At 48.2% G+C, this 24247-nt stretch overlaps 1 protein-coding gene and 1 pseudogene across 1 annotated transcript in view; both read right to left on the reverse strand.

The window, feature by feature from the left end:
• Positions 1–7884, reverse strand: part of LOC115067850 — a 23201-nt pseudogene extending 15317 nt beyond the window's left edge.
• The window catches only part of LOC103745349 (receptor-type tyrosine-protein phosphatase N2), a 92953-nt gene that overhangs the window by 33618 nt on the left and 35088 nt on the right, over positions 1–24247 (reverse strand). Inside the window, exons 3-5 of the mRNA XM_008823181.2 lie at positions 11051–11252; positions 9997–10037; positions 7277–7647 (exon numbers count right to left, since the gene is read on the reverse strand). Of these exons, the coding sequence (XP_008821403.1) occupies positions 10013–10037; positions 11051–11252 (227 nt within the window). The 3' untranslated portion in view covers positions 7277–7647; positions 9997–10012. The remainder of the gene's footprint in view (positions 1–7276; positions 7648–9996; positions 10038–11050; positions 11253–24247) is intronic.

Here is a 24247-nt window from a genome sequence, read left to right on the forward strand (position 1 = left end):
GTGTTTATTTGGGGGCAGACCTGGCTTCTGTGTTTCCTCCCATCTAGGCTTCAGGCTCCTTGAATGTGCATTATTTATTTTGGAATCTTTGGTGCATGGCATAGCTAAGTTCAACAGTGATTGAATAGTTTCATAAACAAATTGATAGAGAAACAAAGTGGTTAGCACAGTTGGGAGCATTCCATAGTCATCATCAGGAATGACATAGTAACTCTGAAAGGAATGGCAATGGGACGGCGTCATAGGAAACGTTTGGCCATCTTGATAAAATTGAAAATGAGTGAATGCCAACATGGTAAAGCATTTGCCTGGAACTGGTGGAGACTGTCCGTCTTCTAATAAGTAGTGTGGACTCGCTCAGCTTCAAGTCATCCTGTCGTGTTGTGTTTTGGGCTTCTTTCTCACGTGCCCCTTTAGTAATATACAGTTAACAACTTAACCTTGCAGGGCAATAGAAAAATTTCCATTTGTGTTTGGAAAACCTTGAAATACATTAGCATTAAAGTATTTTGCTCATATAAGGTATCCAAATAAAAGCAATGACATTTTCCTCACAGCACATAAAGGACCTTTACTATTCCTGATCTCTATGTAAAGAATATTTGGGTGGGGGCTAGGAGATGATTCAGTAGTAAAGGGATTGCTCAGCAAACTTGAAGACCTGAGTTCACATCCCTAGCACCCCTGAAAAAAACTCGTGAACAGCAGAATGCACCTGTAATTCTGGTGTTAGAAAGGCAGAGATAGGAGGGTCCCTGGAGGTTGATGGACGGACAGTCTAGCTGCATCAGTGAACCCCGGGTTCAGTAAGAGATTCTGTCTCAAAAAATAAGGTAGCAAACATTTGAGAACATCCTTTGTTGACCTTGGCCTACACACACACACACACACACACACACACACGCACGCGCACACACACACACACACACACACACACACACACACACACCCTCACTTGCCTGTGCACCTGCAGAATAGTTCCTGGGGCATTAACTTCATGAGATAAGCTGAAGCAGAAGCCCAGAGAGCACCGGCTCAGATAAGGGATTGTTCCAAGCTTCCTCAGTTTCTTCACACTACAGCCCCTCTAGACCTCAGTCCTTTCCATGTGGAGACCAGGGCTTGTGCCTCTGGGGTCAGGCATAGTCACAGCTACTCAGAACCACTGGGGCCAGAAACTTAATAAAGCTATGGACAGCACCAACTCCTCACAGGTAGAGGGCTGACAGGGAGAATCTCCTAGCACCTACATTTGTGCATTTATTGTTTTTGTTTTATTTTTTAATTTAACCTGTCACTCTAGTTAGAAGCCAGATGGTCTGGAAGCATTTTCCAGTTCTTGAATTCCAGCTAACACCAAACCTCAGACACACAGCACAATGTGGAGGGTAGACATCAGTGGCCAATGGCAGCCAGCCAACTGCGAGGCCTGGGCCTCTTCTGGATTCTGAGTGAAAGAAATGACTGAAATGAAACAAAACTCTCACACTGATGTGGCCTTGGCAGTTGGAACAGACTAGACACCTGTCACTGCAGAATGACTGCACATTTGCTGGCACAATATGGACCCTTGCACCCCCATATCACAAAGGGGACCCTCAGGAAGCCTGTGGATCTTCTAGGGAACCCAAAGCCCCTTATGGATCTGCAGAGTACCCCCCCAACATTTCCTCTCAGTAGTTGCTCTCTGGGGTCTGCCCTGACCATAGAGACAGTGGAGTCTGCCAGGTGCTGTTAGGGTATGCTGTGCGATGAGCCCTGGTCAGAGTATCTCTAAGCAGGCAGGTAAGGACCTTGGTCATATGACTATGGAGGCCTCAATGGCAGCTCCTCTGTGATGGCCAAGAGAGTGAGGGCAGGCATATCTGAGAGGGACCACTACAGGGGCTGATGGACAATGCTACTGATGGAGAGGAGGTAAGGGAGAAGCTGGCATCTGGAATGAGACGCACAAGGGAAAATGTGGCTCAGATTTGGACACAGGTTGTGTGTGTGTGTGTGTGTGTGTGTGTGTGTGTGTGTGTGTGTGCTGGAGATGGAATCCAAGGCCTCCCACATACCAGGCGAGCACTCCACCTGGGCCCCATCCAGCCCATCACAGGATTTGAGATTCTTTAACTCATGGGCATGGGAGCCTATATAAGTTATGATTTTAAAAAATGACCAGGGCAACTTATAGAAGGAAGAGGTTATTGGATATATGGTTCCAGAGGGATAAGAGTCCATTATGGCAAGGGAAGCATTGCAGGGGTTAGCTGAAACCAAAACCTAAGTACATCCTTCTTCAAATGGGCACAAGAAGCAGAGAGAGGAAAGCTAAAAGGGGCAAAGGCTAAGGTACTCTGCAAGCCCTCCCTTGGCAGCATGCTTCCTCCAGCCCTGCTGTACCTTCTAAACCTCTGCCAACAGTGTCACCAGCTGGTGACACTCAAAACACTTTGAGGTTATGGGGGATATTTTTCATTCTAAACCACCACATTTTTATAGTAAAACATCTGAGAAATATATTCCTAACCCTTCGCTACAGAATGGCAATGTGCTAGAAAAAGGCCTAGTTTTATTCTTTGGACAAATACTTTTCCTCATTTGAATTTCAAAACAACCCACTGAGGTAAACGGAGATATGTCTGACTTCATCAGGGGCAAAGTTACAGTGGTTTGTCTCTGGAACCTCTCCTATTCCCAAGTGCCTTCCCCATGTCTCCACTATAGCAGGCGCTTTAACCGATGTTAAAGGTGGGGCACCAAAACTCAGAAGGGCCCCACGACACAGGTGAGTGGATGTGGCCCACAAGTCAGAGCTTGAGGATTCGCCTGGCACTCCCAACACTCAGTGCAGCCAGGTGGGAGTTGGAGGTTAGATGTGGTGGCTGCATTTCTTCCTTATCCCTTCCCCTCTCCCTTCAGCTCCTCCTCCTCCTTCTAGACAAGCAGCTATGACTGCTTTCGCTCACTGATGCTCTGTCTTCTTCCTACAATCTTCAACCCTAATCACTCTATCATGCTAAGGATGCCTTTTAAGACAAGCAAACTGAAGAGATAGTGACAAAGCAGAGAGTGTCTCACTTTCCAAAAAGATCTTGCTTAGTGACAATAGCTGACTTAACTGAAGAAAAGGTTGGACTTGGTTCCAGAGCACGTCAGGAGATCTGACATCAGCTCCAGTACTAGGAGTATAAGCATTCGCCCACAACCTGAGAGTCCTCCAAATGTGCAGGCCCACCATGTCCACTGCTCTGCCATAGCAGCTGTCCTTCTTCTCTCTGTCCAGCTGGAACTGGATGAGGAGGCCCTGTCCTGGCTTGTGCCTGAGACTCCCAAGGTCTGATGGCAGCAGCAGTGGGACCAGGACCAGCCATGTGTCATTCATGTTGGAAACATCTATTTTCCTTCAATCTCACCAGTTCTTGGGAGACAACAACAAGTCCTTCCTGAGTATTGAGCACAGAGCACCAGGGGAGCAGGATGGGTGCCTGTAACTCACACTCGCTCAGGCTCTGGTCTGGTATACAACGGATTCATGAAGGGCTTGGCAGACACAGACTGTGCCCTGAATTTTTTTTTTACTGTAAATTTTAAAAATTATTTTTATTTATTATTTCCATTTTATGTGTATGAGTGTATTGCCCACACGTATGTGAGTGCACCCATGTCATGCAATGCCGAGGAGGTCAAAAGAAGGTGTCGGATTCCCCTGGAACGGGAGTTAAGGACGGTCCGTAGCCGCCATGTGGGTGCTGGGAATCGAACCAGGTCCTCTGCAAGAGCAGTCGGTGCTCTTAACTGCTGAGCCACCTCTCCAGCCCCATGTGCCTTGAATTTTTTTAGACTATCTGCATTCACACACCTCACCTGTACAAGAACTCCATGCCTGCTTGCAAGGGCATCTCCCAAGTTACACCCTGCCTGGACTCCCCTGGGCCTCAAGCTGGTCACAATTCAGAGGCCTGGGCACTGACTCTCCACAGGCACCGTGTGCTCTCTCCAGCAGCCCCGAGAGGCAAGGACCACTACTGACTTCCCAGAGACCTACCACCTTACAGGCCATAGGGAATCCTGTCCTGGCAGTTGGTGTCTAGCATCTTCACCACCACAGGCCTCTTTCAAGACAAAGGTCAGGTGAAGACAGCCTTGTGACAGTGGCAGGGTCACAGCACCCCCATGGAAGGCAGGGATTGCTTCTTCTATGTACCTCCTATCTCCATGGCCACATGTCACTGTGCTGCCTGCTGGGGCTGCTCTGTCATCACGGTGCATATGATCCCTCCAACACAACTCTGCCTGTGTGCGGTATGTGACGCACCTCTCCTTCTAGCCCTTTCTCTTCATCATGAGTTCTTCTTCCTAGGCAAGTACACTGGCCCCATGGGCTTTTTCCAGGTGAGCACAGCTATGTGGAGAGAGGCCCGGCTTTACACATTTGCCAGATATAGAAGGCAGCTTCCTCCTCCTGGAGAGGCAGCTCACTCCTCAGTCCGACACTAGTCCAACACAACATGATCTTAACATCGTCAGCGGGGAATAGGGATGACTACCTCAACTTCACACCCTCTGGACCAACCCATTTAGTTCATACAAGAGATAAAGCAAATGCCAAAGGATTACTCTGTCAATCAGAAATGAGGCCAGCAAGGCTGAGCCACATCTTCCCCCATTGTGCCAGTGACAAGGGGACATCAAGTCAGAATTCACTTCCTCTTTCTGACAGCACATCCAGATTTACAAATATCCCTGCTTTTAAAAGAATGCTATATATCCATGTTTGGTGGCACATACCTTTAATCCCAGCACTCAGGAGGCAGAGGTAGACAGATTTCTTGAGTTCAAAGCCAGCCTGGTCTACATAGTAAGTTCCAGGCAAGTCAGGGCTATATAGCGTGACCCTGTTCACATACACAAAAAAAGAATGCCACACAATTCTTTAAGAGTTCACAGCTGATCTGTGAGGGGTTAAGTGGAACTTTGCTGAAACCCTGGCCCAGAAAATCCCAGATTATTAATTAGTCTGACATAGGGACAAGCCCATAACACCAAAGGAGAGGCAAGCACCATCTCTAAGGCCAGCTCTGGCAACAGCTGAGACGCCCAATATGACTTGCAGGACCCTCATCACCTCTCTGAACACACCAAAGACACGGCAGGCCTCAAAGGACCGGCAGGGAACGCCACTGAAGGCTCCAACACGAAGAAAAACTTCCACAGCTGCTGCATCCTCCCCGGACGGTGGCCACAAGCACAGGAAATGACCTGGCCTGGCAGGCCCCGACTCAGGAGAGAGGCCAAGACTGCACGGAGACCAGGTCCCTTGCAGCCTTCCCTCTCACTCTGAGAGTGGCCCTGATGTTGAGTCATTAGTGGAACATACCAGTCAAGAGGTGGGGACACCTCTGCATCATCTGGTTCTGTGTGGAAATGACTGAACATTTTCAGAGGTACCTCCCTGTCACCTACATTGCAACTGAGACCAGGCTGAGGGTGGGCCAGTCCCTGAAGACCTTTTGGTTCTCACGCAGGGGACATGCCACCTGAGGCCAAAGAGTGTGACGCTGAGGACGACACTGATGCCTTGTGTCGTGGCTGGAGTGGAGCCCCAGAGTAGAGGATGCCCAACACACACACAGGGCACACAATGTATTACACACATATAACATATGCGACCCCACATAACACACAGACCACACAGCCCATAACATACCACACATAAATCACAATATACATGCCGTATGATGTTCCACTTAACACACAAAGCACATAATGTACTGTACACGCACAGAACACAAGACCCACAACACAGTCTACCATACATACAACATACACATAGCTCCCAAGGCACCATATAACACGTACACCTATACACAGACATACAAGGCAGTGGTTCCCAGGGAAGGGGGAGCTTATACACAGTGCTTGAGTATGAGTGGAAGGTTGTTGGACTATTCGCATGGTGAGTAACTGTAGGGGTTTCCATGGTGCAGACCTGTGGCCCCTTGTGAGCTGTGCTAAACACCTTTTGTACCCTCTGTATGGCAGGAGAGGGACACTCCAGCACCCATCAGGAGACAGAGAGTACTGAGGACAGAGACAGTGTGTGTGGCATGTGTCTGGGTAAGGGTTGGGGGTGGCAGCTCTGCCCTAGGAAAAGGAAGGAAGAAGAGCAACATCTGGACTTGAAGTAGCGGCTGAGGCAGCAACTACCCAAAACCATAAGTGGGAGCCTTGGCAATAGCTGAAAATAGTCGAGTCTTAATGGGTCTTGGCAACAGTCTGGCTTGAGCTCAAAATAAACCTCTTCTGCCAATGTGGCAGTGACTCTCACCAGTGAAATTTGGTATTTCCAGTGTGGCAACAACCCAGTAACACTGAGTACCACACAGGGGAGCACTGTGCTGCATCACAGGGGAACTGGCACCTGCTTTAAGCTTCTATCCAGGGCAATCAGCAGTTAAGAGTGGCAGGCTCTAAGCTAAGGAAGGAGCACATGAGCATACGTACCTGCTCACAGGTGTGTTCAGACACGTGTATACACATGTACCCAGACATAAATGTTCATATGAGCACTTCACCTGTGCACACCTATCTGCGCATGTGTGTGTATAGATATATGCAGCCCTATGTGTTCTTCTCTCTGAAGCATCACTTCAATGGCATAGAGATGCCGGCTTCTTATGAAGCATGGCATCAAAAATCAGACTCAGTAAAGGCACCTGAGGACTGGGCCGACCACTCCTGAATCTCTGACACTTGGTGTTTGAGTTTAGATCAAAATGAGAGTGAGCAAACAGCATCTTGTGGCCTTGAGGAATATTTTCCCTCTGAATACTGACTCACCTCCTGCCATTTGTTCTAGTTAATAGGAAAGAAGTTTGGAGTTTCAACAGGCCAGGAGACAACACACAGCTTAGTTTTGAGGACACCAAGTCCTGCTCTGCATTTGCTATCACTTGTCCTTGAGTGTGGTTATCATCAGGCGAGAGCCATCTGGACCAGATCTTGCTAACTACACTTCTGCCTGTCCTCTGTAGATGCTTCTGATAAGCGGGAAGACCCTGCCTGCAGGGGGAAAGGATAGATAAGAGAAACAGGTGGGGCTTTGCCTGGCTTGGTGTGGTCACTGGCTTCAGAGCATCTACCTGGTGACAGTACCAAGTTCAGAAGCCCAGGAGAGCAGTCTTGGCAGGGCATCCTCCCCACACGCCGCCATGCATTTCCACACGGCGGCACCCCCTCCCTCCAGGGTCTTGAGGCACAGGGGATAAAAGCCCAAGCTTCCACTCACCTGTTCCCCGTCACGATGTATCCCTGCTGCTCCCTGTTGGAGGGCTGGACTTCTAGCTGCAGGCCTCCCCTGGAGGGTCCCTGTCCTGCTTCTGAGAGGCTCTGCTCCCCCTGCCACACCCCCGTAGGCCAGTTTCGGAGTTCAGTTTGTTGCTCTGAGTTCGGCTTATTCTCTAGCAGGTCTTTGGAATAAGTCCGGCTCCTCATGTGTTCCACCCCAGCAGTCTCCTCTTTGGAAGACGAGGGCTCCTCGGGCTGCTCTGATTTCTTGATCTCCGCTCTGGAGGACTTTTCTAGAAGGGGAGCTTCAGGTAAAAGAGGAGACCCACGGTCCTTCAAGAGGTCTCCAAGCTGTATGCTCAGACGGCTGACCTAACAGAGAGGAAACTTCCATGAGATGGCATCTAAGACAGAACCAATGAAGCATGACAGAAAAAAATGCTAGGAGACAAACCACGTGGTAGGATGCCAACAGCCACCGAGAAGGAGCACATGAGAGTGCAGGGATTGTGTGCAGAATCATACCTAGAGGGACACCAGCCAGGGAGGCAGAATCTCTTTCTAGGGCTCTCTCTCACTCACCTCACTCTTCTTTCCCTTCTTATACATGCATACCTTCTTGAAAAATCTGATTTTGTATTTGGTAAAGGTTTTCTAAAAAATTACCCATGTGACTTCAAGACCCCACCCACCCCTCTCGAAGCAATGAACACCTAATTATAATACCTATCAATCACCACCATTTACATCTGCTGATCGGCCCCCAAAGGTGTGGTAGTAAGACTTTATTTGTGTAAGTCTTCCAATAAGCTCCAGGGGTAGGGAAACATCAGTAATCACCATTTCATAGAAAGGGAAACTGAGGCAGAAGTTAACGCTGGAATGAGGGACCTGTGCTAGTAATGTTGAGGGGTCTCTAGTCCTGGCAAGGGTGATGGTCGGTCTCCAAGCATGATCCCACTTCCTGGATACCAGGCTTCTCTGACACCCCTGGCACCTGCCAGAAGGGTATTATGATCACAGTATTTGTGGCTGGTTATGAATCCAGCATTTGATCACTCCATGCAAACCCCATTTCATCATATCCCAGCTCTCTGCTTTGTAGACGTGACCTAATAAGACGCTGGACATCAAATGATATGTACAAGGTTTTAATCATTAAATGACACCTCTGATATGACACTAGACAGAAACTGGGGGACTGGGTTTCCTCTCACAACTTAATTCACCAAAACACATTTATTTAGGAAATTAAGAAAGAACTGTGCTGAGTGTGGTGGCACACGCCTTTAATTCCAGCACTCGGAAGGCAGAGGCAGGTGGATCTCTCTGAGTTCCAGGCCAGCCTGATCTACAAAATGAGTTCCAGGCCAGCTGGGGCTACAAGGAGACCTTGCCCCAAAAAGATGAAAAAAGAAAAAGGAAAAAAAAAGAACTGTGAGCAAGATCACTTCCTTCTGCCTGAGATTCACAACTTCTCCTTCTGAATACGTAAATGCAATAGTTTGATCAAGACAGTTGTTTTGAATTGGATTTGCAGTGACAATACACTGCAGTAAGTGACCCAATGAGGGCTTTTGAAAGAAAGGGGATGATGGTCCCAGATGGAGTTTCATATGAGGAAGAAAAGGAAGGTGTCACTGAATGAAGAAGTTCAGACTGTCCAACATGCAAATACCCTTTCCGAAAACAATTGCTCAAAATGTACCCCAAGCAACAAAGAAATGCGTCAAAACTCAACAGGTGCAGTGGGCGGAGGCTGGGAAGGCTGTGGGTGGAGGCTGCGAAGGCTGTGGATGGGGTCTGGTAGTTCACCAATTTCAGGTTCAATGTGTCATTGGCTTGTGCTCTGACATCACAGCCTTGAGGGCTGTGGGTCTCCTGTGGCATCTGTTTACTCCTAAAATCCAGGCACAGTTTCCTGATCTGGTCTCCCCACACTACTCTGATGGAAATCCCACTGTGGCTGGGATTTCAGATCACTGGTGTTTCATGCTGGTGTCTAACAGGAGCTGGGCCACAAGCCAGCAAGATGGCCTGACAAGAAAATGACTGAATAAGACTTTCCCTTCTTCCTACAAAAAGTTTTACAGAACCATATAATACCACTGCTACCTGAGTAGATTTTCTGCATCCTTAAGATTTACATTAAGAGAACACAGGTTCTTAAGCAAGAAACTCCAACTGGCTAATAAAGTTGTATAGAGACCACCTGGCTAAGTCCTTTCACAGGGCCATCTTGGATCACCTACAGAGACTGAGCACCCTGCAGATGTGACCACATGGGGCCTTGGCTAAGGCAACTAAGGAACTGTTATTTGCCTTTAACTTATTTATTTCAAGTTTCAGGAGCTGCTCGTGGCTCACAGCTACCAGACCAGCTGGGGCAGGCCCGGGGACATGGAGACTGTGCCTGTTGGTCATGAACCTCAGAAGTTGTGTGCAGAACTCTGCAGGTCTGTGAAATGGGCTTGCAATGTTCACACAGGGTTCTGAGGATATTAGTTTTCTTCTTTGAATTAATCTTAATTTTCACGTCTCTATAATGGCTAAATATTCTGAAAATAGGTCCCATTTCATACCCAGGTCTCCATAATTTTGTATATACTCCACAATTTTCTCAATCTGGGGATTATGAGATTTTTCCATGTACTCTTCCAGCTGGACGAAAGTGCATTTCATAAACAGAAAGATGACAGTGTGACTCTGGCGTTATCTTACCTCCTCATATACTGGATCATCCTCCTCTGAGAGTCTGTGATCTGTAAGAGATAGCCTGTTATTCAAGTTCCTGAAAGATGTCCTCATAAGGTATCCCAATGCATGAAAAGATGGCCACTGAGAATCCTCCTATACCAATGAGGTGGGACACCAATGGCCTCATTTTTACCACAGAGTAACACTTTTCTGTTCATAGCACTAAACAGCATCCTGCAGATTGTGAGACAGAGGAAGGTTTTGCTAGCCAGGCTCAGACACAGCACGATGACCCTGCCAGCTCCACAGCCTGAACAACATCCTGTGTTTGCCACAGCATGAAGGACACGGGGGACTCACTTCTGTCCCAACCCACAGAGGAGAGCGTTGCAGGTCACATCTGGTTTTCAGCAGGCTTTTGTGTGTCTACCATGAGCAGGGCACTGAGCTCACAATCTTAGAGGCCTGCCTGCCTGAGTGACCACCCCAGGTCCTGCTGCTGTGTGGGTGAGGTAGGGCAGGTACTATCCACTGCCCCAGCAGCCTCAGAGGTGGATGGAGACAGTTGGATGAACCCCTTTTTCTTTATTGCTCAAATATTTGACAGTGCACACTTGCATGACCCAAACAAAGACACTCTCACTCACTCCTTGGTTTTCCTAATCCTGAACCCCAGCACGCAGGAATCAAGCCTCTTCCCTGAGAGCAATTTGCCATTCAACATAATTGCTCTGGTAGGCTTAGTTTGTTAAGAAAGCTTTTAGAGGCAAAGGTTCAAATAGATTAAAAATCATTAATACAAATCTCTCCCCAGCAGAAAGAATGCCTTATGGCCTGTGGAGCAGTTTGCTTCTCTCCCTAGAGCCCCCTTTCTCCCCATTCACCCCTCCTTGTGTCCCAAACCTTTCCCCATGCCTCCTTCCACCCCGCCCCGTGACCTCACCACTGCCTGCAGCCACACCTCATGGCTTCTTTACCTTCCCATGGCCTCACCTATTCCCCGTGGCCTCTACCTCTCCTCCCTGCACCCCCTTCCATGACCTCCTCCCTTCCCTGTGGCTGTCAAGGAGCAGGTCACCTTGGAGCACTGCTTCCGGGCCATTCTCCTGTTCTTGTAGTTGTCCCTCGGCCCCTCTCCCGTGGCCATCCTGGCCTCCCTGCATGGTCGCCTTGCATGGCTCCAGCAATTGCATCTGCCATCTCCTCCAGCTCCAGGGGGCCCAGGCGTGGCACCTCAGATTGCTGCTGCAGGTCCTTCAGGAGACTCCACAGGAGCATGTCTAGGACACAGAAGAAGTCATGAGTTGATGCAAAGGATATAACAGGTACCAGGCATTTTGGGGAACTCTTCTGGTTTAGCTAGACATAGAGAGTCCCCAGAGAAGGAAGAATGTACTGGCCGACAAGAGAGGGAGAGGAAGGCCTTGTCAGCAACTACATGTTCATCTGGGGCAAGAGCTGGCATCCTGTCAAAAAGCCTACAGGTTATCAACAAATAGTAATAAGCTGCATCCCTCTGACCTGAGACAGAAAGTGATTATAAGATAAAGGGATAGTGTGGCCCACACTCCACCAGCTCACTCCACCCAGATGCTGAAAGTGGGCAGCCATCATATTTCTTGATACTCATAGAGAAAAGCCTTAGCTAGGCACTCTGAGCAGTGTGACAATGTGTCCTGTGTGCACACAAAGCCTGATGGCCCCTGTGCTGTGTCTTTGGGAGAAGCAAGTTCTGCAGGAAGGCTCCCCGACAACCAGCCTATCAAATCCCTGCCAAAAGTGAGCATAAACACAGGGCTCTAGGAATTGTCACGCCTGAAGACAAGGACATGTTTTCCAAGGCAAGAGCACACGAGGCAAGCGACCGTTAAGGCCTTCCGAGCCACGACTAGAACGTTCTGAGCCACGTTCTGACTCTAGAACCATTCTCTACTCTCCATCCTGAGCAGGGCCAGCTCTGGCCGAGGCTCATGCAGGGCAGCCAGGAGGGAAGAACACCAAAGGCAAGACAGGGAGGTGCCATTCTCAAAAGACCAGGGGCATGTTAGAAGATGAACATTCGCCCACTTCCTGCGCTCCAACCTCCAACACGCTCTTCTCTCTGACACTGTAGGAAAAGGAAGGTTCCGTGGCGACATCTGGGTATGAGGTCTGTGGGCTGGCATCTACCTCACTACAACACAGATCTATGCTCCGGGTCCATCTCCTCAGTCTGCTTCTTTGTTTACCTGACAGTGAACAGTGAGTGAGGACACTGCAATGTTACAATCTGAGAATACCGTACAAGCGTTGTCCCAGGTCTGACCAGCAGGCACCTCTCTGTGGATGTTTCTCTCGCTCTCTCTCTCCCTCCCTCCCTCCCTCCTTCCCTCCCTCCTTCCTTCCCTCCCTTCATTGAAGCAGGGTCCCACTGGTTTGGGTCCTATCCATCATAAAGCCGCAGGTGGCAGACATCCTCCACCAGAGACAGATGTGGGAAGGGGAGCCGAGGTGACCCTGTTCCTGCCCAGTTTTGCATCTGGGCAGCTTCTGGACCATAGTGTGCAATGGAGAGCAGGACAATCCCCTCAAGCTGATCTGTCAGGGTCAGAGGTGGTGGAATTGAAGAAGTTTTTGTATAGGTATACAGGGAATGGGCATGAAGTGAGGAATTCCACGTGAAGGGAGAGATGCCTGAGATCAAGCAGAGGCAGGCTGAGAGAACATGCTGAGAGTTCCAACTGCCTCTATCAGAGATGCCCTGGCAGAATGCCAAAGACCCACAAGGCCATGGCTTCAGAGGAAGGGTCACCCAAATGCAGGACTATGAAATAGCAATACCCTGAGAGGATCAGGATGGCCCAGGAATTTAGCTGGTGCTGGAAAACCCTCAAGAGAAATCTGGTGGCATGGTTCAGTTCCTGTACACACAGTACCCAGCAGAGCATAAAGCAGCTCATACAGGAAGAAGTGAAAATGACTGTGACCCCCAACAAGGAGAGAGAATGAGGCTGAGGGTTCACAGATGGGTCTGCACAGGCAGGAGGGTATACCTGGTCAACTCGGCAGGGGCATGGATGGACATGCAGGAAATGAGGGGTAAATCTGAAGGCAGAGAAATTGCTAGTTTGAAAAGTGGAATGGAAAAGAATGTCCAGAACCCCGGAAGCCTGCGGGGCAGGGCTGGGCAGCACAGAGCCCGGGCAGCCTGCGGGGCAGGGCTGGGCAGCACAGAGCCCGGGCAGCCTGCGGGGCAGGGCTGGGCAGCACAGAGCCCGGGCAGCCTGCGGGGCAGGGCTGGGCAGCACAGAGCCCGGGCAGCCTGCGGGGCAGGGCTGGGCAGCACAGAGCCCGGGCAGCCTGCGGGGCAGGGCTGGGCAGCACAGAGCCCGGGCAGCCTGCGGGGCAGGGCTGGGCAGCACAGAGCCCGGGCAGCCTGCGGGGCAGGGCTGGGCAGCACAGAGCCCGGGCAGCCTGCGGGGCAGGGCTGGGCAGCACAGAGCCCGGGCAGCCTGCGGGGCAGGCCTGGGCAGCATAGAACCTGGGCAGCCTGAGGGGCAGGGCTGGGCAGGCCACACTATGGCTGCAGCACAGCGGAAGGAGAGTTCACAGATCTCTGAGAGCCATGGATGTCCCAGACTTTGTGAAGAACATGGAAGATTCCAGATGCTCAGTACATTGCAAGAACAAACAAAAAGAGTCACCAAGGGTAGCTCAGGTGGACCTTCTACAAACCAAAGCTACAGCAGACACGGCAGAGCCAGGAAGATCTACAGCCCAAGGACAGCACTGGCTCCTTACAGTCCAGGGCTCAGGCTTCAGTGGTTCATAAGAAATGAAGCACTCTCAAACAGGGGGACATAGACCCTTCTAGACATCACAGTATAACAAAACACAACAAAACCCCTTGATGTCAGAAAAGGACTCCTTCTCCAGAAGCTGTTGACCAGGGGTCGCATGGACCCTCAAACAGTACTGGCCGTTACCCCTGCTCTTGGTTACCCACCAGAACTTGATGGTGAGACCCTATTGCTGAAGACACTACATACATGAGCTGTAGAACAAACAAGAAGAAACCGGCTGGTGCTGACTTCAGAGCCTCATCTCTACTGGCTAGTGTTTACAGGGCTGGAAGGTGCTCTGCATGCCACCAGAAGGAAAAAATAATCACCGACCTTACCCAGCTGTGAACCCTGTGACCTACAACCAAAAACTGGCCTGGCAAGATGTGCCCATCGGTGCAACAGTGGCACAAATATTATGGGACTAACCAACCATTCTCTAATTGAAAAGAAAGTCTGCTTCATAGGATGGAGTCCATCCTGACACTGATATCAGGCTTAGGAACCTGAAGCTAGACAGGTCACAGGACACAGGAGAGTCCAATACTAAATAGTTATCATATTAAACTGACTCCTAACGACTTATTGTTATATACATAAATTAATGCATCTCTCAGCTCTCACCAGAGAAGTTTCCTTTTGCAGCAGATGGTGATTAACACAAAGACCCACAACTGGCCAGTGTGCAGAGAACAAGAGGCTGCAGAGTGCTCATCTCTGAACAGGACACCTGGATCAAACATCTGCCTCCCAAGGCTCAGGGCACGTTACCGAAGAGGGAGTGGGGAGACTGTAAGAGCCAAAGGGGGCGGACAGCCACGAGGAAACATTTCCAGACAGCTTGTCAGTTACTCATACAAACTCACAGCAATGGTGATGGCATGCACAAGTCCCACGGAAGGTCAAATTCGAAAAAAATCTTAGCACAGATAAGGAGAAGTGGGTAAGAAACCCCAACCCAACCTGAGGAACTACTGACAACCAATGGTTGCTGGGATGGGGAGAGACAGCCTTTTAAGGATGGAATGCTTGTGGGTTAATCAGGCTTCAGTGGATGGACCCACACTTAAAGGACATTTGAGATACAAATTAGACTCTACGGGCATATACGTGTGTGAGTGTGTGTGTGTGTGTGTGTGTGTGTGTGTGTGTGTATAAATTAGAGTACTATATATATATATTAGAGTACATTAAATTGGACAGGGGAAGTAAGGGCTCTGGAGTGCTGACGACAGGGGAGGGTATCTAAATACCATCAAATTGTATTGTATGAAAACTGCAAAACTTCAATAAAAAGGCATGTTTGCTGGGTGCAGTGACACACATCTTTAATTCCAGCACATGGGAGTCAGAGGCAGCCTTGCCTGTATAGCGAGGTCCAGACCAACTGGGGCTACAAGGAGAACCTGTCTCAAAACAACAACAACAACAAAAGAATGACATATCTGATGTGTGATTTGGTATTCGGTTATTACACATATGAATAACTTGAAGTGCTAAATGGAACATTCAACTCAGAAGTCTGTAGCCAGACCTTTCAGACACAAAGGTCATAGATAAACATTTTCCTATAATGCTAATAAAACAGCAGCTGGTGGCCTGCAGACCTGCACTTTGAAAATGAGGAACTGGAGAAGTACCATGGGTACGTGGGCAAACACTGGGACAGGGACCGAAGCCTGCCTTCTCTTTTCCTCTGAAAGACAACTGGCTGGTAGGGAGGATTCATCATCCCCATTTTAGTAGAGTTCGAAAACACATGTAGCTGTGCAAACACAGGGGCGAGATATCTGTGCCCGCCCCCTGTGCTTTCCATGCAGCCTCTGACGATGACAGTGCTCAACATGGGCATCTACATCTCAGCAGAGGAAGACAAATCTTCAAAAACGCAATGCTAGCACAAAACTATCTAACAGAATGTTTATTCATAGTGTAGCAGGAAAAAAACTTCCTATAACATCAACCAATGAAAAAAGAAAAAAATCAAAGAGGGGCAGGAAGACGGCTCAGTGAGTAAAGTGCTTGCCACGCCAAGTTGGGATCCCCAGCACCCATGTAAAAATCCTGTAATCCCAGTGGTGAGGAAGGCAGAGACAGGACAATTCCCACAGTTCACTGGACAGCCAGTCTAGCCAATGAGTGAGCACCAGGTTCAATGGGCGGTGCTGGGAGGCTCTGTCTCAAAAAAAAAAAAAAATGGAGAACGACAAAGGAAGACAGTTGACACCCCGGCCTGCACAGTGCACACAGGGACAGATGCATCCACGACCACGTGTACTCCTCTCCTGCCTCTCTCTCTCCCTCCATCCCTCCCCCTCTCTCACTACACATACACACATATACGCACATATACTCCATACATACAAAAAACAGGCAAAGACAATTGAACAGAAACTTCACAAAAGAAGCCATAAAAATGACCAATATGCTCATGAAAAGATATGAGCACAGGGGAGCAGTTCAGCAATCACTCATGGAGGTGAATGCACGTGCTGCTCACTAGGGACACTGCACTCCTGAGAATTCACTCTGCAGAGATGAAAACCACGTCCACAAGAGGCTCATAGTGTGCAGAGCGATGCCACACATAACATCTCAGCAAAACCTGCCAAGGTTCAGTGTCTGCCTAGGAGAAGGGATGGCCAGGTCTGGGTGTACCAGAGGCAAAGGGAAAGGAAGGTGGTGTGGGCAGAAGGGCAATGCTCCTTGGTCCACACTGAGGGAGGGGACAATCACTAAAGGACAGTCCATACTGAGAGAAGACAGGTCCCTGATGAGCTCATAGGACCCCTCGTTTCAGAACAGCAACCATTCACAACCTGGATGGGCAGAGGGCAGGCAGGAGATGGTTGGGGAGTCACCTAAGCAACCACTCAAAACACCCCTGTGCACACTTATATCCAAGCATCTCACTCTATGTAAATCCCACCTTAACAACAACAGAGGAACAAATTCTAAGCGATTCTAAGTAAGTTTGATTGGAGTCCAACATCTCAACTTTAAAGGAAAACCTGACTTTCTTTTGTGATTTTTCATTGCTAGAATGTCTCCATCTCAGAGTTCATGCATGAAAGTTCAGAACCAATTCTCCACCTTCCTGAGGGACACTAACAAAGTGGAGAGCTCCTGGACCATCACTGGGTCTCACAGCAACCCTTAGTCTAGGTAGGATAGGAAACATCTGCTTCTTATAAATAAGGGATGCAGGCTTTTTTACCCAGACTTTTCTTCTGAGCTACAGTTACACATACCAAGTTTATTGGTCCTTCTCCTTCCTCTGCCAAAAGGCAGGAACAGGTTCTGGATGCAAAAAGTGCAGTTATTGTGGAACAGCCCTTCGAACTAAACACACAGCACACAAAAGTTATATAGTCCCCAGAAATCTCCATACCTATACCACACTCATAATGGAGAACGATGTGCACCAACCACACCATGCCCAGGACCAGAGGGACTGTAGCACCATGCCACAGGTTCACAGATCCAGTCAACCCAGTGTATTCTATGCCCTACCTCAGCTCTGAGAGCTCTGATTCTGGATCTGCACGAACACGGCATGACACGTGTCTACTTAGTACGAGTATTACCATCAAGAGCAGGATGGGAGATGGTACTCTGGGTCATCCAGACCCTCCTGGTCTTTCTAAGATGGAACTAAGACCCTTGCAGTGAGTTCCAGATACAAAGCCATGCACCTTTTCCCTAGACTAAGTTCCTCCTTCAGTAAGCTCCCATGATGCTGGCACACTCCCCATGGTTCTCTTGCAAGGAAGGTTCTTAGCAAAAGTTTTCTAAATATGCATCTGTCTCCTTCAGAGGGGGACTTCCTGTTGCTATCTGCTAAGTTAAAGTTTTGGCATTACTACTGCAAGTGTTTCTAAAACAGCATTATGTGGGGTTCAGTCTGACTTGGGAGGCTGCCAGCCTTTAAGTCTGCTCTGCCCACTGTGTGTGACATGCAGTGGATCCAAGGGTGGGTACTGAGCTGTCACACCCACATCTGTTCTGGGTAGGGCTGGCACTGAAGCATTCAATGCACTCACCCTGTAGTGAGGACCCTTCTCTTCTCCTTTACCATCTTTCCTCGGTTTCTGAATTAGTCATAAGTTCCTTATTCTAGCAACAGGACCATGTTAGCCCTAGAGGGACATCCCCTCAGGAACAGCCAGTTTCTAGACAGCAAACACCATTAGGCACATTTCAAATAACCCAAGCAGGCCGGAGCCCCCCCCCAGCTCTCTGGGCCACTATTTGCCCCCACCCTCACCCCAGCATCAAAGCAGTCCAAGGCCCCAGTACTCTTATGCTATTGGAACTGAACTGCATAGCCTGTTGACCTTACCTTAAGTTCCTTCCTAACCACAGTAAGAAACTGCAGGGCCTCAACCTCTCATTCCTGACACCCAGCTTTCTCCACATGGCCCTGTTCAGGACACCTAAACACAGTACCCCATAAAAAGAAACACAGAGATCCATACTTGCCCACTGGAGACAGCTCCCAGCCTCTGAGGTGTTTACCAAGCCAACACACGCCTTAAGATAACTACAGGCAGTGAGTTGGGTAACATGCCTCACTTTCTTATAGACTAAAGCATGCCTAAACCATAAATAAGTCTCCCAAGCAGCTACTCCTTGACACAGGTGATGGGGCTGGAGGTCCCAGAAGTCCACAGGAACTCATGGCTCCCTAGTTCTGCCAGTTTGATGTCACATACCCATTGCTTATAGAAGGCATAGAAGACATATTTTGGAACTGATGGTGCAGATGGATCCTGGCTGGCATTGCTGTTTTGAAACTGCACTGCTGAGGGGGCCTCAGAGCCAGTCCCATCCGAGACCCAGGTGCCCGTGAACAGCAGCCAAGCACAGCCTTTCCAGCTTGGTGGTCCACACTGCATCTCAGCCACAGATCCCACACTCACAACAAAGGGTTTGCTCAGGCTCAAAGAAAATGAAAACAGGGGTGCATACCAATACCCTTCTCCTTCAGTGCTCATCATCACTGCATCACGGCCACAGATCCCACACTCACAACAAAGGGTTTGCTCAGGCTCAAAGAAAATGAAAACAGGGGGGATGGACAGGAGGAACCCAATCAGGAGACACAGACAGCCATCCCCACCAGTTCCTGTCCTAGAGGGCCGCTGCTGCACATCTGGCAAAACCAGCTAGTGCCAAGCTCCTTTCTCCCTAGATCCCCAACCAGTCAGCCCCAAATAATGACATTATGTCACCCTAGACATCTTAACCAGGGTCAGAGAAATGAACAGGTCAGGTACAGTCAGGGAAAGTTGAGGAGAAACGTCCCTCCGTGGGACCCTCTGTCATAAGACCCTGCAGTCCTGAGATGTGAGGGTGGAGCTCCCACAGCTAGTACAGAGGCCTGCCTATTGCTTTGAAGACTGTTAGGTCTAGACAGATCATGTGTCTGCCAATGAGTAGGCATTATTATCATATGACGTTTCCAGGGAAGATGAGGACAAATGTCCATTTACCCCAGATAGGGCACTTATGACAGACCAAATAAATGATTACACCCTAGTCTAGCTTGGTAAACTAGAAAAATTATGGAGGTTATTTACAGAAGCATGGGTCATTTAAAGGCAGCTGCATTGCTAAAAAGCCCACACCAGCACGGATGATAATCCACAGAAGCCGCATCCCTAGAGTCCCCTGCGTAACATGTAGTCAGCTCCACAGAAGAAACTGTCCTCTCCCAACCGTTGCTTACAGTTTCTACAACCTTGTGGAGGGGCCTCGTGAAGTTTGCAACTGTCTGAGTTTCCTGAGTCTTAGGAGTCTTCCTCTTCCCTCCAAGGGGAACGTGTCAACTCAGAGGAAAGATCTATATAGCATTCCACCTTCCTCTAGTCTTACATTCTTTCCACCCCTCTTCTGAGATGTTCTCTGAGCCTTGGAGTGGATGATATAGATGTTTGATTGAGGTATTTTCCCATTTATGGCTGAGTATTGGGCCTCTGTGCCATAGCAAGTCACTGGTGTTTTCGGCAGCTTGGCTGGTTATGAGTCTCCACAGTAACCATCACCCACTTGAAGATTTATACAGATGATATGTCTGCTTGAAGTCACCCACTTGAAGATTTATACAGATGATATGTCTGTGTCAGCACTGTATGTATCTGTGTCTAAACTTCTGTGTTTCTATGTGTCCATATATGTGTGAACATGTGCACATTTATGTGTGAAGATCTGTGTGTGTGTGCATGGCTGCGTGCATGTGTATGTGTGTTGGGGTATTTAAATACAGTATTGCTAGGAAGAAAGACCAGGAAAATGTCAAAAGAAGAGGACAGAGACTGGAGAGACAGTTCAGCTGTTAAGAGTACTTCCTGCTCTTGAGAGGGACCCAGTTCAGTTCCCAGCATTCATAGCACAGCTTACAACCACCTGTAACTCCAGTTCTGAGTGATGTGATGCTCTCTCTAGCTTCTTTGGCACTTCACACATGTGATACACATATCAGGCAAAACATTCATACACATAAAATAAAAATAAATATTTTTAAAAGTTTATAAAAAGAAAGAAGATACTGGAAGACACACCCTGTCCGCCTCAGTTGCACCACCATGTGGCAGGTACCATTTCTGCCCTCTAAGGGTGAGGTCCAGTGCCCTGGCAGCTCCCTGAGCTACTCCAAGGGGGAGGCCATGCAAGCAATATGGACTGGGAAGATGCCACAGGGATGTAAGGTTGTGCCCAACAAGTCAGAGGGCAGGCAGATGCATGCTGCTCTTTACAAACTGTCTCTCTCCCTCCTCAAGTGGACATAAAGGCTGTGCTTGCTGTGGTACACTCCTGCCCTCTCTCTACCATAAGCAGGAAAAGCATCATGGTATGATTCATGTCTTGGTCAACACTGAGCTCAGTCACGTGCGCTTGGCTGGTTGTGCCAGCCCTGGGGACAGGGAGAGCACCATCTCCTACGGTGGCAAACCAGGGGAGTGAGGCACATGTGGGTCCTGGAGATGCAGAGCTACCTCCAGGGCTGATTCCAGGACCAGTTCAGGATCTTCCTCTCTTGCTATTGCTGGGCTAGGCATGCCTGCCATCTCCAACAATCACACTGTCCTTCCTATGGCACTGTGCCCCTAGGGCTGTAGAACGGGACATAAGGAAGAGCTATTTTAGGAGCAGAGGAAGTGGGGAGGGCAGCAACAGGACTGCCATGTCCCAAAAATACATAAGGTGGAAAGAGATGGAACTTGGGCACAGATTTGGGAGTCCCACATGCATGATGACCTGAGTCTTGGCCCAGAATATAGGGTGGTGCCCTCGCTGTGCCTCTTCCCCTACAGCACAGTGGAGACCAAGGAGGTGTGAATTGCCCTCCAGTATAGGCATAGGAGACATCTCAGTACATCACTAGTGTCACAGCAGTGAACTTGTGAAAGGGCCCAGGTTAGCCTGCATGGTCCATCTCCCAGTCCAATACAGCCCTAGGATCACCTGTAAGTTTCTACTGCAGCTCAACTGTACTCCTCCAGAAAGAGCTTCAGAACACAGTTGAGGCTCTGCCTATGCGGGCAGGCTATAGCCTCCCGATATACCCAGTTAATGATTATGCATTCCAATACTGTTTTTTGCCAACGTAGAAGCTTAAATTTGAAAATAAAATGTGAATTTCAGTCATTAAGGTCAATCCTCAGGCCCCACTCATTCACCTACCATCTACCCATCCACCCATCCATTCACCACCATTAATTCATCTCTTATCCACCCACTTATCAACTTATACATTCCTCTACCTATACATCTGCCCATCCATGTAGTCTGTCCATCCATTTTATCAGGTTGTATTATATAACCATTATGCCTGGAGCCCAGGAGTGGACATTACAAGAAATGATAGACAATTGAGGGAACAGTTTTCTGAGAGGCTACAAGATTTTTCACACACATATTCACACACATACATACCACACACACCACACATTTACATACACGGCATATACACATACACATATACATGTACACACATACCACAAAGTCACATACAACACACATGAGCACACATGTACACACATCACATACAAGACTCTGTTTCAAAATAAGAAAAACAAAACAAGTCCCCTGAGAGGGCTGACAGTTCCCACTGCTGCTCCTTTCTACTAAAATAAACAAGTACTTGGGCTGCCTTGTTACCCAAACTGTCACTTATCTCAGTATTTGTGAGGCAACTTTCTTTCCTGAATTTCAACTAACACATTCTAAACTTTGGAAAAACAGTTTATCCATAAACCATTGAATATATTTTACCCTGGAAACTGACAAGTTGGTATAAATCTGACAAACATCTTTCCAAACTTACTATAAATCTCTAAAAAAAACTCTAAAACTGCCTTTTTAAAAAGATTTAAAAATTGCATTACTTATTTTTAATGTCTAACAAAGGTCAATGAATTTACTGATTTTTGAAAAAGATAAACCTGGGGCTGGAGAGATGGCTCAGTGGTTAAGAGCAGCAGCTGTTCTAGAGGACCTGGGTTCGATTCCCAAAACCCACACGGCAGCTAATAACCATCTGTAATTCCAGTTCCAAGGGATCTGACACCCTCTTCTGACCTCCACAGGCCTTGCACAACACGGGTGCACTTACATACGTTAGCAATATACTCATACTCACATAATAAAAATAGTAAACAAAATATTTTTAAAATAAAATAAAAATATAAACTCATAAGAAAGCATGAAATCCAGTGGGGAGCCGAGGGGTCTGAAGATAGGGAGAATGTCTAAATACAGTTAAGATACATTGTATAAAATACACAAAAATTCAATAAAAATATATATTGTATGAAAAAGAAAAATCGTATAATTTGGAGCCTAAGTTATCATAAACAAAGTATAAATTGAGTATCTTAAATATAAAAATAATATTAGAAAATGAGATAGAATAAAAAGCAGTGGAATGATTGCTAGCTGCATGCTAAGCCTCACTATAAACACACGAAATTTAGTTGGTCTGTGTCCTTGCAACACAGTATAAAGATGAGCCACTACAATCATTAAATCAAGAGTCTGCATGTTAGGAAGATGCTGTTTTCTGCAGGCCCAGACACCCGAAAGGAGCCACATGTGTGAGAACCAGCACTTTTTCTAAGGGCACTTTGCAAGGCAGGAAAATAGATCTGAATATGAGTAACAGCTCTTTAGCAAGTATTGAATGAATATGTGGTTCTGGTGAACACCAACAGCCAGATCACCTACAAGAGCGCTTCCTCCCCAGTCCCTCAGTGAGCTCAGGGCAAGTATCTGTTCTTTGTCCTCAATCTGCAGAGCTCAGGGGCCATCCCAGGAGCCCAAAGACAGAGTCCTTAGTATCTTGGCTAATGCTGCCTGAGCAGCAGGTCAGCCAAGACTCTCATCTCCTGATCTCTGCAGTGACATTTTTCACTGCCTATCTCCAAGTCCAGAAATCTCTGCGCATCAAGGAAATCAACACCAGGGCTTGCTGCCTCTCTGGACAGACCTTTTTCCTTTCAGACACAAGCTCACCTCCAGCCTTCCTCCTACTCAACACTGTGGCATAATCACGGGGTGCTGGTACTAGGGTGGAACAGAAGAGGGGGCGGCATCACTTTGGGACTGTCAGACCCTTCTTTTCAGCACACTGACTGAGATGAACCCTAGAGCAGCTAAGCATCCTTCAAGACATCCTGCCCTACTCACTCAAAATGCTGGTTTTCTGTGTCAGCTTCTCTGTGGGAGGCCAGGGTCTGTCACTGCCGCTGGGTGCCCCAAAGCCCTTCCCACCCCAAGGTTCTCTCAAGCTTTTCCTGGGGGACCCAGATGAGTCTCTGAGAAATGACTGACGAGGGGTCAGGAGACAAGTGCCCCCTACCTGCCCTTTCCACACACTTCTATTGGGTATTTCTATTGCCAATTGCCTTTCAAGGGACCCCAGTGAACACTGACTTCACAGGGCCTCCATCAACATCAGGGAATGGAAAGTGAAGAATTAGAAAATGACCTTCAGACTGTCTGTGGAGGTAGATGGAGGGGAAGGAAGATAGCTGTGTAAAGGGTTCTGTTTTACAAAGATCATTGGAGAAAACTCACAAGAAATGAAGCTCAGAAATCCAAAGGACAAGTGGCATGGGCCCAGTGCACACTGGGAGAAAGGCTCTGTAAGCAGTAACAAGGGCAAAGGCTCTGGGCAGAAAGTACATGGCTTGTTGGGCTAGAGAAAAGAGTTCAGACAAGCCGGAAGGCAGCAATCAGGGAGTTAACAGGACATGGAGTGAAACATGGTGGAGGTGCGGACCTTTCAGGGTCTTACAAACCACAACAAGGTTCTGTGGCATTGAGAAGCCCATTTGATTCATTTCTTTTTGAATTTACTTATTTATTTTTATTTTATGTGTCTGAGCATAATGCCTGCATGTATGTAAGTGCACCTGTGCTGAGCAATACCTGTGGAGAACAAAAGAGGG

Source organism: Nannospalax galili, unplaced genomic scaffold (genome assembly GCF_000622305.1).
Source record: "Nannospalax galili isolate Female #2095 unplaced genomic scaffold, S.galili_v1.0 scaffold250, whole genome shotgun sequence".
In the NCBI taxonomy this organism is placed as follows: domain Eukaryota; kingdom Metazoa; phylum Chordata; class Mammalia; order Rodentia; family Spalacidae; genus Nannospalax; species Nannospalax galili.